Consider the following 14,475-nt stretch of genomic DNA (forward strand, 5'->3'; position numbering starts at 1 on the left):
CTCATTTTTACTGAAAAAGCCTTTTTTTAGTCAATAATAATAATTTAAATACAATTATTGATGTGGCTTATTTAGATTTTTTTTAAATTAGCATTAAAATATAGAATTAAACAGCAAAAAATATGACTGTTACTGTCATTATTATATATGCTATATTTGTATTTTCTATTTCGACTTTAAATAGTGTTTCATACTCTACAGTATATATGTTTTCCAAGAAGTATACGATGGTATTTGAATTGTATTCACTCCTCATGGTTCAGCCTTTGATTGCTTATATAAATGAAATCATGGTCAATTTATTTAGGCTTGTTTTCATCTTTACACTCCTGTAATCAAATAAAGTAGACATAACAATAGAAAATAAGATCTGATTTATAACAAAGTTTGCGTGTAATGTATACATACTGGATATTGGATATGCATACTTGATAGCACAGACAAAGCTGATCTAAGCTCGTGCACACAGGATTGTGTCTCATAAATCAGTGTTTTTCAACCTCTGTGCCGCGGCACACTAGAGTACCGTGAGATATTGTTTGGTGTGCTGTGGGAAATTATGTAATTTCACCTGATTGGGTTAAAAATATTCTTTGCAAACCAGTAATTATTGTCTGTGCTGTGAAGAGCTCGGCGGAGTAACCGTGTAATACTCTTCCATATCAGTAGGTGGCAGCAGGTAGCTAATTGCTTTGTAGACGTCAGGAACATGATTTGTCGTGATCACAATATGCAGACGACAGTGGGAGGCAGTGTGCAGATAAAAAGGTATCTAATGCTTAAACCAAAAATAAACAAAAGGCATTGAAGCTTAGGGATGGCTATGCAAAACGAAACTAAAACTGAACTGGCTGCAAAGTAAACAAAAACAGAATGCTGGACGACAGCAAAGACTTACAGCGCGTGGAGCAGACGGCGTCCACAAAGTACATCCGTACATGACATGACAACAACAAAATAGGAGCGCAAGACAAGAAGTAAAACACTACACACAGGAAAACACCAAAATACTCCAAATAAGTCAGGGGGTGATGTGACAGTACACCTACTTTGAGACAAGAGCTATAGTGATGCATGCTTGGTTATGGTTTGAATTTTTATCTAACAATTGCGAGAACGACTTTTTACAGTCAATATCGGGTGCTGAGTTAAATTTTTTTGTTTTCTGCTGGTGGTGTGCCTTGGGATTTTTTCAATGGAAAAAAATGCGCCTCGGCTCAGAAAAGGTTGAAAAACACTGTCATAAATGACCAAAATCCAAACCAAATTGGACAAAAATAAACAAATTGAGTGCATGGACACTGTGCTATTGTAGCATTGACATTTTAGTTCATTTAGCTAAAATATGTTTGAAAAAAAGGTGCGCTGGATTGAAGCTACAAACTTTGAAACACAATATGGCGAGGGACGATATATTTGAGCTTTTTTGACAAGAATTAAAAAAAAAAGGTCCCTTATTGTCAATATGAAAACAGATTTTTAGAAATGAGTGCCAATTAGTTACAAAATAAATTAAAGTGAAGTAAATAACACAATGATAAGATATAATTATGCAAATAATAGAATTAGCAATAGATATTATGTACATAGAGCCTATCGTACTTTTGACTTACGATATTTTAAGACCTTGTTGGAAATGATCAGCATTGTGTGGTTTGTGTGTGTGTTCAGCTGGGCTACATTGAGTGCAGCATTGAGGAGTGTTCATCTACACCGTGTCTCAACAAGCAGAAGGCAGTGAAGGTGGCAGGGAAATGCTGCCATGAATGTCAAGGTAACACAACCATTCAGCATCCTACTTCTGTGCCGTGAAATACAGTCTGGTGTGCCGTGGGAGATGATGTCATTTCACCTATTTGGGTTAAAAATATTTTTTTGCAAACCAGTAATTATAGTCTTTAAATGATGTGTTGTTGTTGAGTGTCTGTGCTGTTTATGTCATGATCTGTGGTCTGGATCATGTTTTTTGTTATTTTCGGTTTAAGACTCCATAGTTCCTGTTTGCGCTCCCTTGTTTGTTTTAGTTTCCATGACGACTGATTAGTTTCACCTGTCATGTGTTAAACTCACGCACCTGCTCTAATCAGAGACTATTATTTAAGCCTGTTTTGCCAGTTAGTCGTCCTGGCGACACTGCTTTGTTTTGACTTTTCTTGCCATAGTTCATGCTGTTCAATTCATGCCGTGTCCAGTAAGTTTTTTTGTTTCATGTCCATAGTTCTTGCTATTTGTTTCAAGCCACAGTTTAGTGAGTTTTTTCATGTTTTTAGTTTCATGGTTCATGTCCATAGTTTATCAATCAATCAATGTTTATTTATATAGCCCTAAATCACAAGTGTCTCAAAGGGCTGCACAAGCCACAACGACATCCTCGGTACAGAGCCCACATATGGGCAAGGAAAAACTCACCCCAGTGGGACGTCAATGTGAATGACTATGAGAAACCTTGGAGAGGACCGCATATGTGGGTAACCCCCCGGCCCCCTCTAGGGGAGACCAAAAGCAATGGATGTCGAGTGGGTCTGACATAATATTGTGAAAGTCCAGTCCACAGCGGATCCAACACATCAGCGAAAGTCCAGTCCATAGTGGGGCCAGCAGGAAACCATCCCGAGCGGAGACGGGTCAGCAGCGTAGAGATGTCCCCAACCGATGCACAGGCTAGCGGTCCACCCCGGGTCCCGACTCTGGACAACCAGCACTTCATCCGTGGCCACCGGACCTGTGCAACTCCCCCTCCGTAAGGGAGAGGGGAGCAGAGGAGAAAAGAAAAGAAAAGAAACGGCAGATCAACTGGTCTAAAAAGGGAGTCTATTTAAAGGCTAGAGTATACAAATGAGTTTTAAGATGGGACTTGAATGCTTCTACTGAGGTAGCATCTCTAACTGTTACCGGGAGGGCATTCCATTGTATTGGAGCCCGAATAGAAAACGCTCTATAGCCCGCAGACTTTTTTTGGGCTCTGGGAATCACTAATAAGCCGGAGTTCTTTGAACGCAGATTTCTTGCCGGGACATATGGTACAATACAATCGGCAAGATAGGCAGGAGCTTGACCGTGTAGTATTTTATACGTAAGTAGTAAAACTTTAAAGTCACATCTTAGGTGCACAGGAAGCCAGTGCAGGTGAGCCAGTATAGGCGTAATATGATCAAACTTTCTTGTTTTTGTCAAAAGTCTAGCAGCCGCATTTTGTAACAACTGTAATCTTTTAATGCTAGACATAGGGAGGCCCCAAAATAATACGTTACAGTAATCAAGACGAGATGTAACGAACGCATGGATAATGATCTCCGCGTCGCTTGTGGACAAAATGGAACGAATTTTAGCGATATTATATTATATTATATTATGCTAAGTCTTAGCTTTTGTTTCCTGCGTTAAGCTTGTCTTCGCCTTGAGTGCTTTTTGTAGTACTTTGAGTTTGAATAATTAAATAATGTTCCTACCTTAAAGCCTTGTCCAGTATAGTCCGATTGCACCCCGGGAAAACAATCCTCGCAGTAAGCTGCGAAAAACCCCTCGTCTTGACAGGCTAGAGCTCGGCAGAGTAACCGTGTAATACTCTTCCATATCAGCAGGTGGCAGCCGGTAGCTAATTGCTTTGTAGATGTCGGAAACAGGGAGGGTGCAGGTAAAAAGGTGTCTAATGCTTAAACCAAAAATAAACAAAAGGTGAGTGTCCCTAAGAAAAGGCATTGAAGCTTAGGGAAGGCTATGCAGAACAAAACTGAAACTGAACTGGCTACAAAGTAAACAAAAACTGAAATATTCTTGATTGCTAAAACAAAGTAGATGCGGGAAATATTGCTCAAAGGAAGACATGAAACTGCTACAGGAAAATACCAAAAAAAGAGAAAAAGACACCAAAATAAGAGGGCAAGACAAGAAGTAAAACACTACACACGAGAAAACGGCAAACGACTCCAAATAAGTCATGGTGTGATGTGACAGGTGGTGACAGTACACCTACTTTGAGACAAGAGCTATAGTGATGCATGCTTGGTTATGCTTTAAAGTCATATCCAACAATTGCGACGACTTTTTACTGTCAACTTAGTTTTGTTTTTTAATGATTTCTGCTGGTGGTGTGCCTTCGGATATTTTCAACGCAAAAAATGTGCCTTGGCTCAAAAAAGGTTGAAAAACACCGATCTAACGGTATGTGTGTGTGTGTGTGTGTGTGTGTGTGTGTGTGTGTGTGTGTGTGTGTGTGTGTGTGTGTGTGTGTGTGTGTGTGTGTGTGTGTGTTGTAGACTCCGGGGTGTCGTGTTTGCATCAGGGCACGTTGTACCAGTCGGATGAACAGTGGCAGGTGGACGAGTGCACCGGCTGTACCTGTGTGTCGGGAGACGTGCACTGTCGCAGTGAACGCTGCCCCCCACTCACCTGTGCTACAGTAAAAGAACAACACACTAAACACTACACTCACTGGCCACTTCATTAGGTACACCTGCTCCACACCCGATACAAGACCTCTCAGTATAACACACCACAAGAAGACCTCTGAAATGGATTGGTTCATATCTCTCTAGGGTGTGTATCCTCATCATCTCTGTGTGTGTGTGTGTGTGTGTGTGTGTGTGTGTGTGTGTGTGTGTGTGTGTGTGTGTGTGTGTGTGTGTGTGTGTGTGTGTGTGTGTGTGTGTGTGTGTGTGTGTGTGTGTGTGTGTGTGCCATCAGGATGAGATGCCAGCTGTTGTTCCAGGTTTGTGTTGTCCTCACTGCATCCCTCGCCCGGCCACCTGCATCGCGTTTGGCGACCCTCATTACCGCACCTTCGACGGCCGCATGCTGCACTTTCAGGGGGCGTGCACCTACGTCCTGGCGCAGGACTGTGAAGGCGGAGACTTCAGGTGAGGAGGAGGAGGAGGAAGAGAAGGAGGAGGAGGAGGGTTACCGTGGCAACAGCACAATGCAAAAAGTCAGTGTTCCAAAACAAGAAAAAAAAATACAAAAATGAGGCATATTTTATTTGAATTAAGCAAAATTATCTGCCAATAAAACAAGAAAATTTGGCCTGTCAAGACTTTCCAAAACAAGTAAAATTAGCTAACCTCAATGAACCCAAAAAATACCCTAAAATAAGTATATTCTCACTAATAACAAGTGCACTTTTCTTGGTAGAAAAAACTAATATGAGACCTTTTTGCTGAATATGTTGAAAAATATTCTTAAATGAAGTAATTGCTAGTGCCATTATCTTGACATAATGATATGCGCTTGGCATTACATTTCTTGAAACCAGCAAACTTATACTAAAAACTCATTTATTGTTCTTAATGGAAAGGCAACAAGGCAACCGCTTGTTACTCTCGGGGTCTCCTAGCCGCTCAGGCAAATCATATTGTCTAAAAATGCATTTTTCCATGGATAACATGACATCATCATGCCAAGTGCGTGCTCTTTCAGTCAATTAGTGCGCATATATACAGCCCGGCCCCCGGCCAACATTTTTTTAATTGTAATGTTAAAGAATTTATTTGAATGTGCATGAACTATTTCTGTTCAAAACTGTTTGAAATGTCACATGTTAAATGTTAAAATATTAACTGTCAGTTTACTGTACTGTGCCAACTGTACTACTATATGAGTATGTGTTTTCTATTGTTTCATTGAAAATAAAACAGCAAAGTCAATTTGGCTGTCATCTGTTTTAATTATGAGACACAATTGTCTCTTTCATGCTTGAAATAAGAAATTATTACTTTAAAAAAGTAGTTTTATACTTGTGAGTGTTGATGACACAGCTTTGCAACAGTTGATATTCTAGTTTCAAGCATGTTTTACTCAATATAGGTCATCAAATCTCAGCAACAAGCTGCAATATCTTACTGAGATCATTTAGGATCAAAACACTTAAAACAAGTAAAACACTCTAACATAAAATCTGCTTAGTGAGAAGAATTATCTTATCAGACAGAAAATAAGCAAATATCACCCTTATTTGACATATTTCATCTTACTTAGATTTCAGTTTTTGCAGTGCAGGAGGTGCTATGTCACACTTTTACTGATGTTTTGCAGCATCCACGTGACTAACGAGGACCGTGGCCGTAAAGGTGTGTCGTGGACTAAAGAGGTGACCGTCTTAATCGGTGATGTCACAGTGCAGCTTCTCCAGGATTGGTTGGTCAAGGTTTGTGGGACTCATAAGGTTGTCCGTAAAAAAATAATGTCAGTTCCAGTGTCAAGCTGCTTCCCTCGTAAAACCTTTATTATTATTATTATTATTATTAACTCTACGGGCAAATGTTGAAGTAGCATTTTTATGATCTATGCAGACAAATGTAAAAGTAACATTTGAGCATGTGGACTGTCATTAAAGTGTAAAAAGCAGCTAACCACTGTATCTTAACTTTCATTATAATGGCATCGTTGACTCTTCAGGTCAACGATGAGGCGGTGACGTTACCGTTCCTCAAAGAACCGTACATCTACGTAGAACGCAAAACCAACACCATCCTGCTCAACACCAACATCGGCCTTAAGGTCTGGAGTCTCACTTCCCTTTATGAGTGGCGCATATTCATATTCATGTGTTCATCTGAAGGTACTGTGGAGCGGTCGTTCCCACCTGGAAGTGAGCGTTCCTGGCTCCTACAAAGGTCTCACATGTGGCCTCTGTGGGAACTTTAACAACTACCACCAGGATGACCTCCGCATGCCCAGTGGACAGATGAGCCTGTCAGAAGCAGACTTTGGAAACAGCTGGAGGGTAAAATCATACACTTATGATTCCTGCTTCCACGCCTTTATCTGGATCTGCACCAAAACATATTTAATTATGCTACTTAATTATACCAGGATTCAAAAAATCAAAAAGTGAGATTAGAGAGAGTGAAGTTTTTATTGGTGTTTTTTTTCTTTTTAATAATAATAATAAAAATAGATTTTATTTGTAAAAAAGCACTTTACATTGAGTAAACAACCTCAAAGTGCTACAGTGTATTAAAAAAAATAAAAATAGAAAGATAATAACAAATAATAAAAACTAGAACAGCCAAATAGCTAAAACTAGTATGCATATATCTAAAAAAAAAAAAGGCTTTTTTAAAAAGAAGGGTTTTTAAGCCTTTTTTAAAAGCATCCACAGTCTGTGGTGCCCTTAGGTGGTCAGGGAGAGCGTTCCACAGACTGGGAGCGGCGGAGCAGAAAGCCCGGTCCCCCATTGTTCGTAGCTTTGTCCTCGGAGGTTGGAGGAGGTTAGTCTGTCCGGAGCGGAGGTGTCGTGTGGAGGATTTGGGGGTGAGTAGTTCTTTGAGGTAGAGGGGGGCGTTTCCATGGAGGCACTGGTGGGTTTTTTTACAAAATCCTTCTAACAAACTGATTAGTCAAGATTATATAATGAAATTCAGTATGACCCCAAAAGGGACAAGCGGTAGAAAATGGATGGATGGATGTACATAATCCATAAAAAAACTATGGGTAAATATACATATATATATATATATATATATATATATATATATATATATATATATATATATATATATATATATATATATATATATATACAGTATATAATTTTATTTTATCTGGTTAAGTGTCAATTAAAATATATAAATATACTATCAAAAATATTTTTAAAGTAAACAGCATACATCATTAAATAGGTATGAATATAAAAAATACATATTTCAAAATAAATACATTTAAATATGTATAATAGGGGTCCTCAAAAGAAATCAATCCACATCTGAAAAGCCATTCTTATTTATTTAGTTTTCAAATCGATTCATCATTTCATGATCAATCCATTTTCCTCCGCTTATCGGAGGTCGGGTCGCGGGGGCAGCAGCCTAAGCAGAGAAGCCCAGACTTTCCTCTCCCCAGCCACTTCGTCCAGCTCCTCCCAGGGGATCCCGAGGCGTTCCCAGGCCAGCCGGGAGACATAGTCTTCCCAACGTGTCCTGGGTCTTCCCCGTGGCCTCCTACCGGTCGGACGTGCCCTAAACACCTCCCTTGGGAGGCGTTCGGGTGGCATCCTGACCAGATGCCCGAACCACCTCATCTGGCCACCCGGTGGAGGAAACTCATTTGAACCGCTTGTACCCGTGATCTTGTCCTTTCGGTCATAACCCAAAGCTCATGACCATAGGTGAGGATGGGAACGTAGATCGACCGGTAAATTGAGAGCTTTGCCTCCCGGCTCAGCTCCTTCTTCCCCACAACGGATCGATACAGCGTCCGCATTACTGAAGACGCCGCACCGATCCGCCTGTCGATCTCACGATCCACTCTTCCCTCACTCATGAACAAGACTCCCAGGTACTTGAACTCCTCCACTTGGGGAAAGATCTCCTCCCCAACCCGGAGATGGCACTCCACCCTTTTCCAGGCGAGAACCATGGACTCGGCCCGGCTCCAGAGAGGAGCCTCGGTGACCCGCGTCCGGGCAAGGGAAATCTAAGTCCTTGATTGTTATTTTCCATAAAGGTCTTCAAGCTGCTCTTTGTCTGATCCCTCACCTAGGACCTGTTTGTCTTGGGAGACCCTACCAGGGGGCATAGAAGACCCCGGACAACATAGCTCCTAGGATCATTGGGACACGCAAGCTCCTCTACCACGATAAGGTGGCAGCTCAGAAAGGACATTTTTTAAAAACAAATTTTGAAAAAAATATTCATTATTTAAAGTTTTAAAGAATACATTTTTAAAAGGACGGGTTTTTTTAGGTCATTTCCGTGCTTACCACCGGTTACAGCATCTTGTGCGAGGTGAAATAAACATGCCAGTAGCCAAGAGGACCATTTGTAAACTCCAACCTGTTTTGAAAAAGTTTTATTATCATTTTTATACCAATTAGTATATTGCGAGAATCGGTTTGAATGGAGACTCGGTTCTAAATCCAAGCATCACTCCAAGAATTGAAGTGAATTGAATTACATTTATATAGCGCTTTTTCTCAAGTGACTCAAAGCGCTTTACATTGTGAAACCCAATATCTAAGTTACATTTAAACCAATGTGGGTGGCACCGGGAGCAGGTGGGTAAAGTGTCTTGCCCAAGGACACAACGGCAGTGACTAGGATGGCAGAAGCGGGGATTGAACCTGCAACCCTCAAGTTGCTGGTACGGCTACTCTACCAACTGAGCTATACCGCCCCACAAGAATTGGAATCAAATTGTAAGTTGTAAGATTTCTCTAATGTATAATTAATATAGTATATGTATTCATATATAAAATTACAAAATACAATACATAATAAATACAATCTTACGGAGCCCCTAAAGCAGGGGTCACCAACCTTTTTGAAACCAAGAGCTACTTCTTGGGTACTGATTAATGCGAAGGGCTACCAGTTTGATACACACTTCAATAAATTGCCAGAAATAGCCAATTTGCTCAATTTACCTTTAACTCTATGTTATTATTAATAATTAATGATATTTACACTTAATTGAATGGTTTAAAAGAGGAGAAAACATGAAAAAAATTATAATTACATTTTGAAACATAGTTTATTTTCAATTTCGACTCTTTAAAATTCAAAATTCAACCAAAAAAAAGAAGACAAAAACTAGCTAATTCGAATCTTTTTGAAAAAATTAAAAAAAGAATTTATGGAACATCATTTGTAAATTTTCCTGATTAAGATTAATTTTAGAATTTGGATGACATGTTTTAAATAGGTTAAAATCCAATCTGCACTTTGTTAGAATATATAACAAATTGGACCAAGCTATATTTCTAACAAAAACAAATCATTATTTCTTCTAGATTTTCCAGAACAAAAATTTTAAAAGAAATTCAAAAGACTTTGAAATAAGATTTAAATTTGATTCTACAGATGTTCTAGATTTGCCAGAATACTTTTTTTGAATTTTAATCATAATAAGTTTGAAGAAATATTTCACAAATATTCTTCGCCGAAAAAACAGAAGCTAAAATGAAGAATTAAATTAAAATGTATTTATTATTCTTTACAATAAAAAAATTAATTTACTTGAACATTGATTTAAATTGTCAGGAAAGAAGAGGAAGGAATTTAAAAGGTAAAAATGTATATGTGTTTAAAAATCCTAAAATCATTTTAAGGTTGTATTTTTTCGCTAAAATTGTCTTTCTGAAAGTTATATGAAGGAAAGTAAAAAAAAAAATAATGAATTTATTTAAACAAGTGAAGACCAAGTCTTTAAAATATTTTCTTGGATTTTAAAATTCTATTTGAGTTTTGTCTCTCTTAGAATTAAAAATGTCGGGCAAAGCGAGACCAGCTTGCTAGTAAATAAATACAATTTAAAAAATAGAGGCAGCTCACTGGTAAGTGCTGCTATTTGAGCTATTTTTAGAACAGGCCGGCGGGCTACTCATCTGGTCCTTACGGGCTACCTGGTGCCCGCGGGCACCGCGTTGGTGACCCCTGCCCTAAAGGGACATGGGGGAAATTTTATTTTTTATAAAAAAAATTTAATTTAGTTTTTTTTAGACATGTATCTTGTGCGCACGAGAAACTTTGTCTTGCGCACGAGATACATGTCTAAAAAAATGTTTTTATTTTTTTTAATTATAAAAATGTATGTATATTTTTAATAACTTTATAAAAAGTTTCTCTTGCGCACAAGATACATGTCTAAAAAAATATATATATATTTTTAATTATAAATTTTTTTTTATTTTTTATAACTTGATATAAAGTTTCTCGTGCGCACGAGATACATGTCTAAAAAAAATAAAAAATAAAAAATAATTATTTAAAAGAAAATGTCCCCCATGTCCCTTTAGGGGCTCCGTAAAATCTTAACCTTACAAAAAAAAATTAAATAGTAATAAAATATTTTTTACAAAATTATCTATTTGTATTTCTTCTTTAGTTTTTCTGTGGCCTGTGATTGATGGTAAATGGGTTATACTTGTATAGCGCTTTTCTACCTTCAAGGTACTCAAAGCGCTTTGACACTATTTCCACATTCACCCATTCACACACACATTCACACACTGATGGCGGGAGCTGCCATGCAAGGCCCTAACCACCACCCATCAGGAGCAAGGGTGAAGTGTCTTGCTCAAGGACACAACGGACGTGACCAGGGTGGTAGAAGCTGGGGATCGAACCAGGAACTAATCCTGTGATTAAATCTATTTTTCTCAACGTAGGTCAGAAACGGAAGTCACTCACTCTCATCGTGTCGCCCCGGGGAGGACGTCGACCCTTGCAAGGAGGCGGGCTACCACGCCAGGAAAGGTGCCAACGCTCGCTGTAAGGTCCTCAAGTCGGCCACCTTCAAGCCCTGTCACCGCGTGGTCGCTCCCGAGGCGTGGTACGCCGCCTGCGTGTACGACCTCTGCGCCTGCGGGGCCAACACTGACGAGTGCCTGTGCGACACGCTGGAGGCCTACGCCAGCCAGTGTCGAGAGGCCGGCGTGGTCCTACGCTGGAGGAGCCCGTCACTGTGTGGTGAGTTGGGAGGGGTGGACTATGACTAGGTCCCACTAAGGCTCAGACGATAATGTCCTCCACAGCTGTGGGCTGTCCAGTGGAGAGGGGCTTCGTGTTTGACGAGTGCGGCCCCCCTTGTCCCGTGACGTGCTTCAACGCCGCTGTGCCACTAGGGGTGATAGAGAGCCACTGTTTCAAGCCCTGTGTACCCGGCTGCCAGTGCCCCGCCGGGCTGGTGCTGCACAACAACTACTGCATTCATTCCAGCAAGTGTCCGAAAATCATCCACGGCAACATCTCTTGATGGCGATCTGAATGCACGTGTCAACACGCACACTGCCGCCATCTTTAATGCACACTCGGTTTGAACTGAAATACGCTCTCGCTTCACACAGCTTGCATACCCTCTGACATACTTGCCAACCTTGAGACCTCAGAATTAGGGAGATATCCAAAAGGCCCGCTGGGGGGGAGGGGCAGGTGTGTATATATATATATATATATATATATATATATATATATATATATATATATATATATATATATATATATATATATAAAAGAAATACTTTAATTCCAGTGAATTACAGCTATATATATATATATATATATATATATATATAGAGAGAGAGAGAGAGAGAGAGAGATGTCCGATAATGGCTTTTTTGCCGATATTCCGATATTGTCCAACTCTTAATTACCGATTCCGATATCAACCGATTCTGATCTATACAGTGGTGGAATTAACACATTATTATGTCTAATTTTGTTGTGATGCCCCGCTGGATGCATTAAACAATGTAACAAGGTTTTCCAAACGAAATAAACTCAAGTTATGGAAGAAAATGCCAACATGGCACTGCCATATTTATTATTGAAGTCACAAAGTGCATAATTTTTTTTTAACATGCCTCAAAACAGCAGCTTGGAATTTGGGACATGCTCTGGGGTGTATATTGTAGCGTCCCGGAAAAGTTAGTGCTTCAAGGGGTTCTGGGCATTTGTTCTGTTGTGTTTATGTTGTGTTACGGTGCGGATGTTCTCCCCAAATGTTTGTCATTCTTGTTTGGTGTGGGTTCACATTGTGGCGCATATTTGTAACAGTTTTAAAGTTGTTTATACGCCCACCATCAGTGTGACCTGTATGGCCGTTGACTAAGTATGCCTTGCATTCACTTGTGTGTGTGAAAAGCCGTAGATATTATGTGACTGGGCCGGCACGCAAAGGCAGTGCCTTTAAGGGTTATTTGCGCTCTGTACGCGTAAAGGTCCGTCCGAGGGGGTGGTGCAAGCTACGTGATGCAAGAGCACATTTCAGCCTTTACTGTATGACAGTGGTTCTCAAACTTTTTTCACCAAGTACCACCTCAGAAAACACTTGGCTCTCCAAGTACTACCTTCCATCCATCCATGTGATACCGTTTGTCCCTCTCGGGGTCCCGGGGGTGGCTGGAGCCTATCCCAGTTGCATTCGGGCGGAAGGCGGTGTACACCTTGCAGGGCCAAAGCATATAGACAACTTTCACACACTAGGGCCAATTTAGTGTTGCCAATCAATCTATCCCTAGGTGCATGTCTTTGGAGGTGGGAGGGGCCTATCCCCAGGTGCATGTCTTTGGAGGTGGGTAGAAGCCGGAGTACCCAGAGGGAACCACGCAGTCACATAATGACCAAAATTAAATACAGTAGCGTAGTAGGCCTAAAAATTTTATTAAAACCCCAGGCAGAAGTTTTATTTAACCCTTGTGTGGTGTTCGGGTCTGTGGGATCCGTTTTCATTTTTTATTAAAATTAAAATGATACAATTAATTAATTTTTCAAACTGAGACTCACTGACTTTGGCTCATTTTCTGTGAAGAACATATATCAGAATACATATTTAATGACCACACACCATACACCCCCCCTACACATTTATATTACATATAAGAAGTGTGGAAATTGATGCTCTGTGTACCACACGCACCCACACACACACACACACACACACACACACACACACACACACACACACACACACACACACACAGCAGGCCTAGACAGGAGGAGGACAGAGTGTAGGTACACAGAACATCAGAGGGTCAAATGTGCGAGAAAATGAGAGCAGACAGTGTTGACAAACAATGTTGCAACCTTGTGTGGGAACCGCAGAACCTCAAAATTTCACATATACTTGATAACCCTTGTGTAATATTCATATTGTTGTTACTCAGCCAGCGTTTGTGGGTCGGATGGACCCGTTGCATTTTGTGGCTTTTAATGCCTCACAATCAAACACTTTTTATGTTAAAATGCTGAACAGATGTTTATTGGGATAAGGTAAACATCTGTTATACTGCAACTCACTTCTTGTCGGGATCCCCAGCAAGAACATCCAGAAGCTGCAGTACTTACAGAATAGTGCTGCTGGGATCCTGATGAGAGTGCGGAAATATGACCACATCACACCAACTCTCAAATCCCTTCACTGGCTTCCTGTTCCACTCAGGATTGAATTCAAAGTCTCCCTACTAACCCACCAGTGCCTCCATGGAAATGCCCCCCTCTACCTCAAAGAACTACTCACCCCCAAATCCTCCACACGACAGGCTAACCTCCTCCAACCTCAGAGGACAAAGCTACGAACAATGGGAGACCGGGCTTTCTGCTCCGCCGCTCCCAGTCTGTGGAACGCTCTCCCTGACCACCTGAGGGCACCACAGACTGTGGATGCTTTTTAAAAAGGCTTAAAAACCCTTTTTTTTAAAAAAGCCTTTTTTTTAGATATATGCATACTAGTTTGAGCTACTTGGCTGTTCTAGTTTTTATTTTTATTTATTTTTTATTATCTTTTTATTTATTTATTTTTTCATACACTGTAGCACTTTGAGGTTGTTTACTCAATGTAAAGTGCTTTTTACAAATAAAATCTATTATTATTATTATTATTATTATTATTATTACAAAATGCAAGGGGTCCATCAGACACACAAACGCTGGCTGAGTAACAACAATATGAACGTTACACAAGGGTTATCAAGTATATGTAAAATGTTGAGGCTCCAGCGCCCCCCGCGACCCCAAAAGGGACAAGCGGTAGAAAATGGATGGA

The 14,475-nt window shown here is 40.2% G+C and overlaps 1 protein-coding gene across 1 annotated transcript in view; it reads left to right on the top strand.

Annotated features, from left to right (window-relative positions):
* The window catches only part of kcp (kielin cysteine rich BMP regulator), an 80,350-nt gene extending 68,494 nt beyond the window's left edge, over nt 1-11,856 (top strand). The window contains exons 39-46 of the mRNA XM_062061194.1: nt 1,672-1,774; nt 4,257-4,399; nt 4,684-4,856; nt 6,028-6,139; nt 6,391-6,492; nt 6,554-6,718; nt 11,102-11,402; nt 11,468-11,856. Coding sequence (XP_061917178.1) covers nt 1,672-1,774; nt 4,257-4,399; nt 4,684-4,856; nt 6,028-6,139; nt 6,391-6,492; nt 6,554-6,718; nt 11,102-11,402; nt 11,468-11,688 — 1,320 coding nt within the window. The 3' untranslated portion in view covers nt 11,689-11,856. The remainder of the gene's footprint in view (nt 1-1,671; nt 1,775-4,256; nt 4,400-4,683; nt 4,857-6,027; nt 6,140-6,390; nt 6,493-6,553; nt 6,719-11,101; nt 11,403-11,467) is intronic.
* Nucleotides 11,857-14,475: the final 2,619 nt, after the last annotated feature.

Source organism: Entelurus aequoreus, linkage group LG10, assembly GCF_033978785.1.
Source record: "Entelurus aequoreus isolate RoL-2023_Sb linkage group LG10, RoL_Eaeq_v1.1, whole genome shotgun sequence".
Lineage (NCBI taxonomy): Eukaryota > Metazoa > Chordata > Actinopteri > Syngnathiformes > Syngnathidae > Entelurus > Entelurus aequoreus.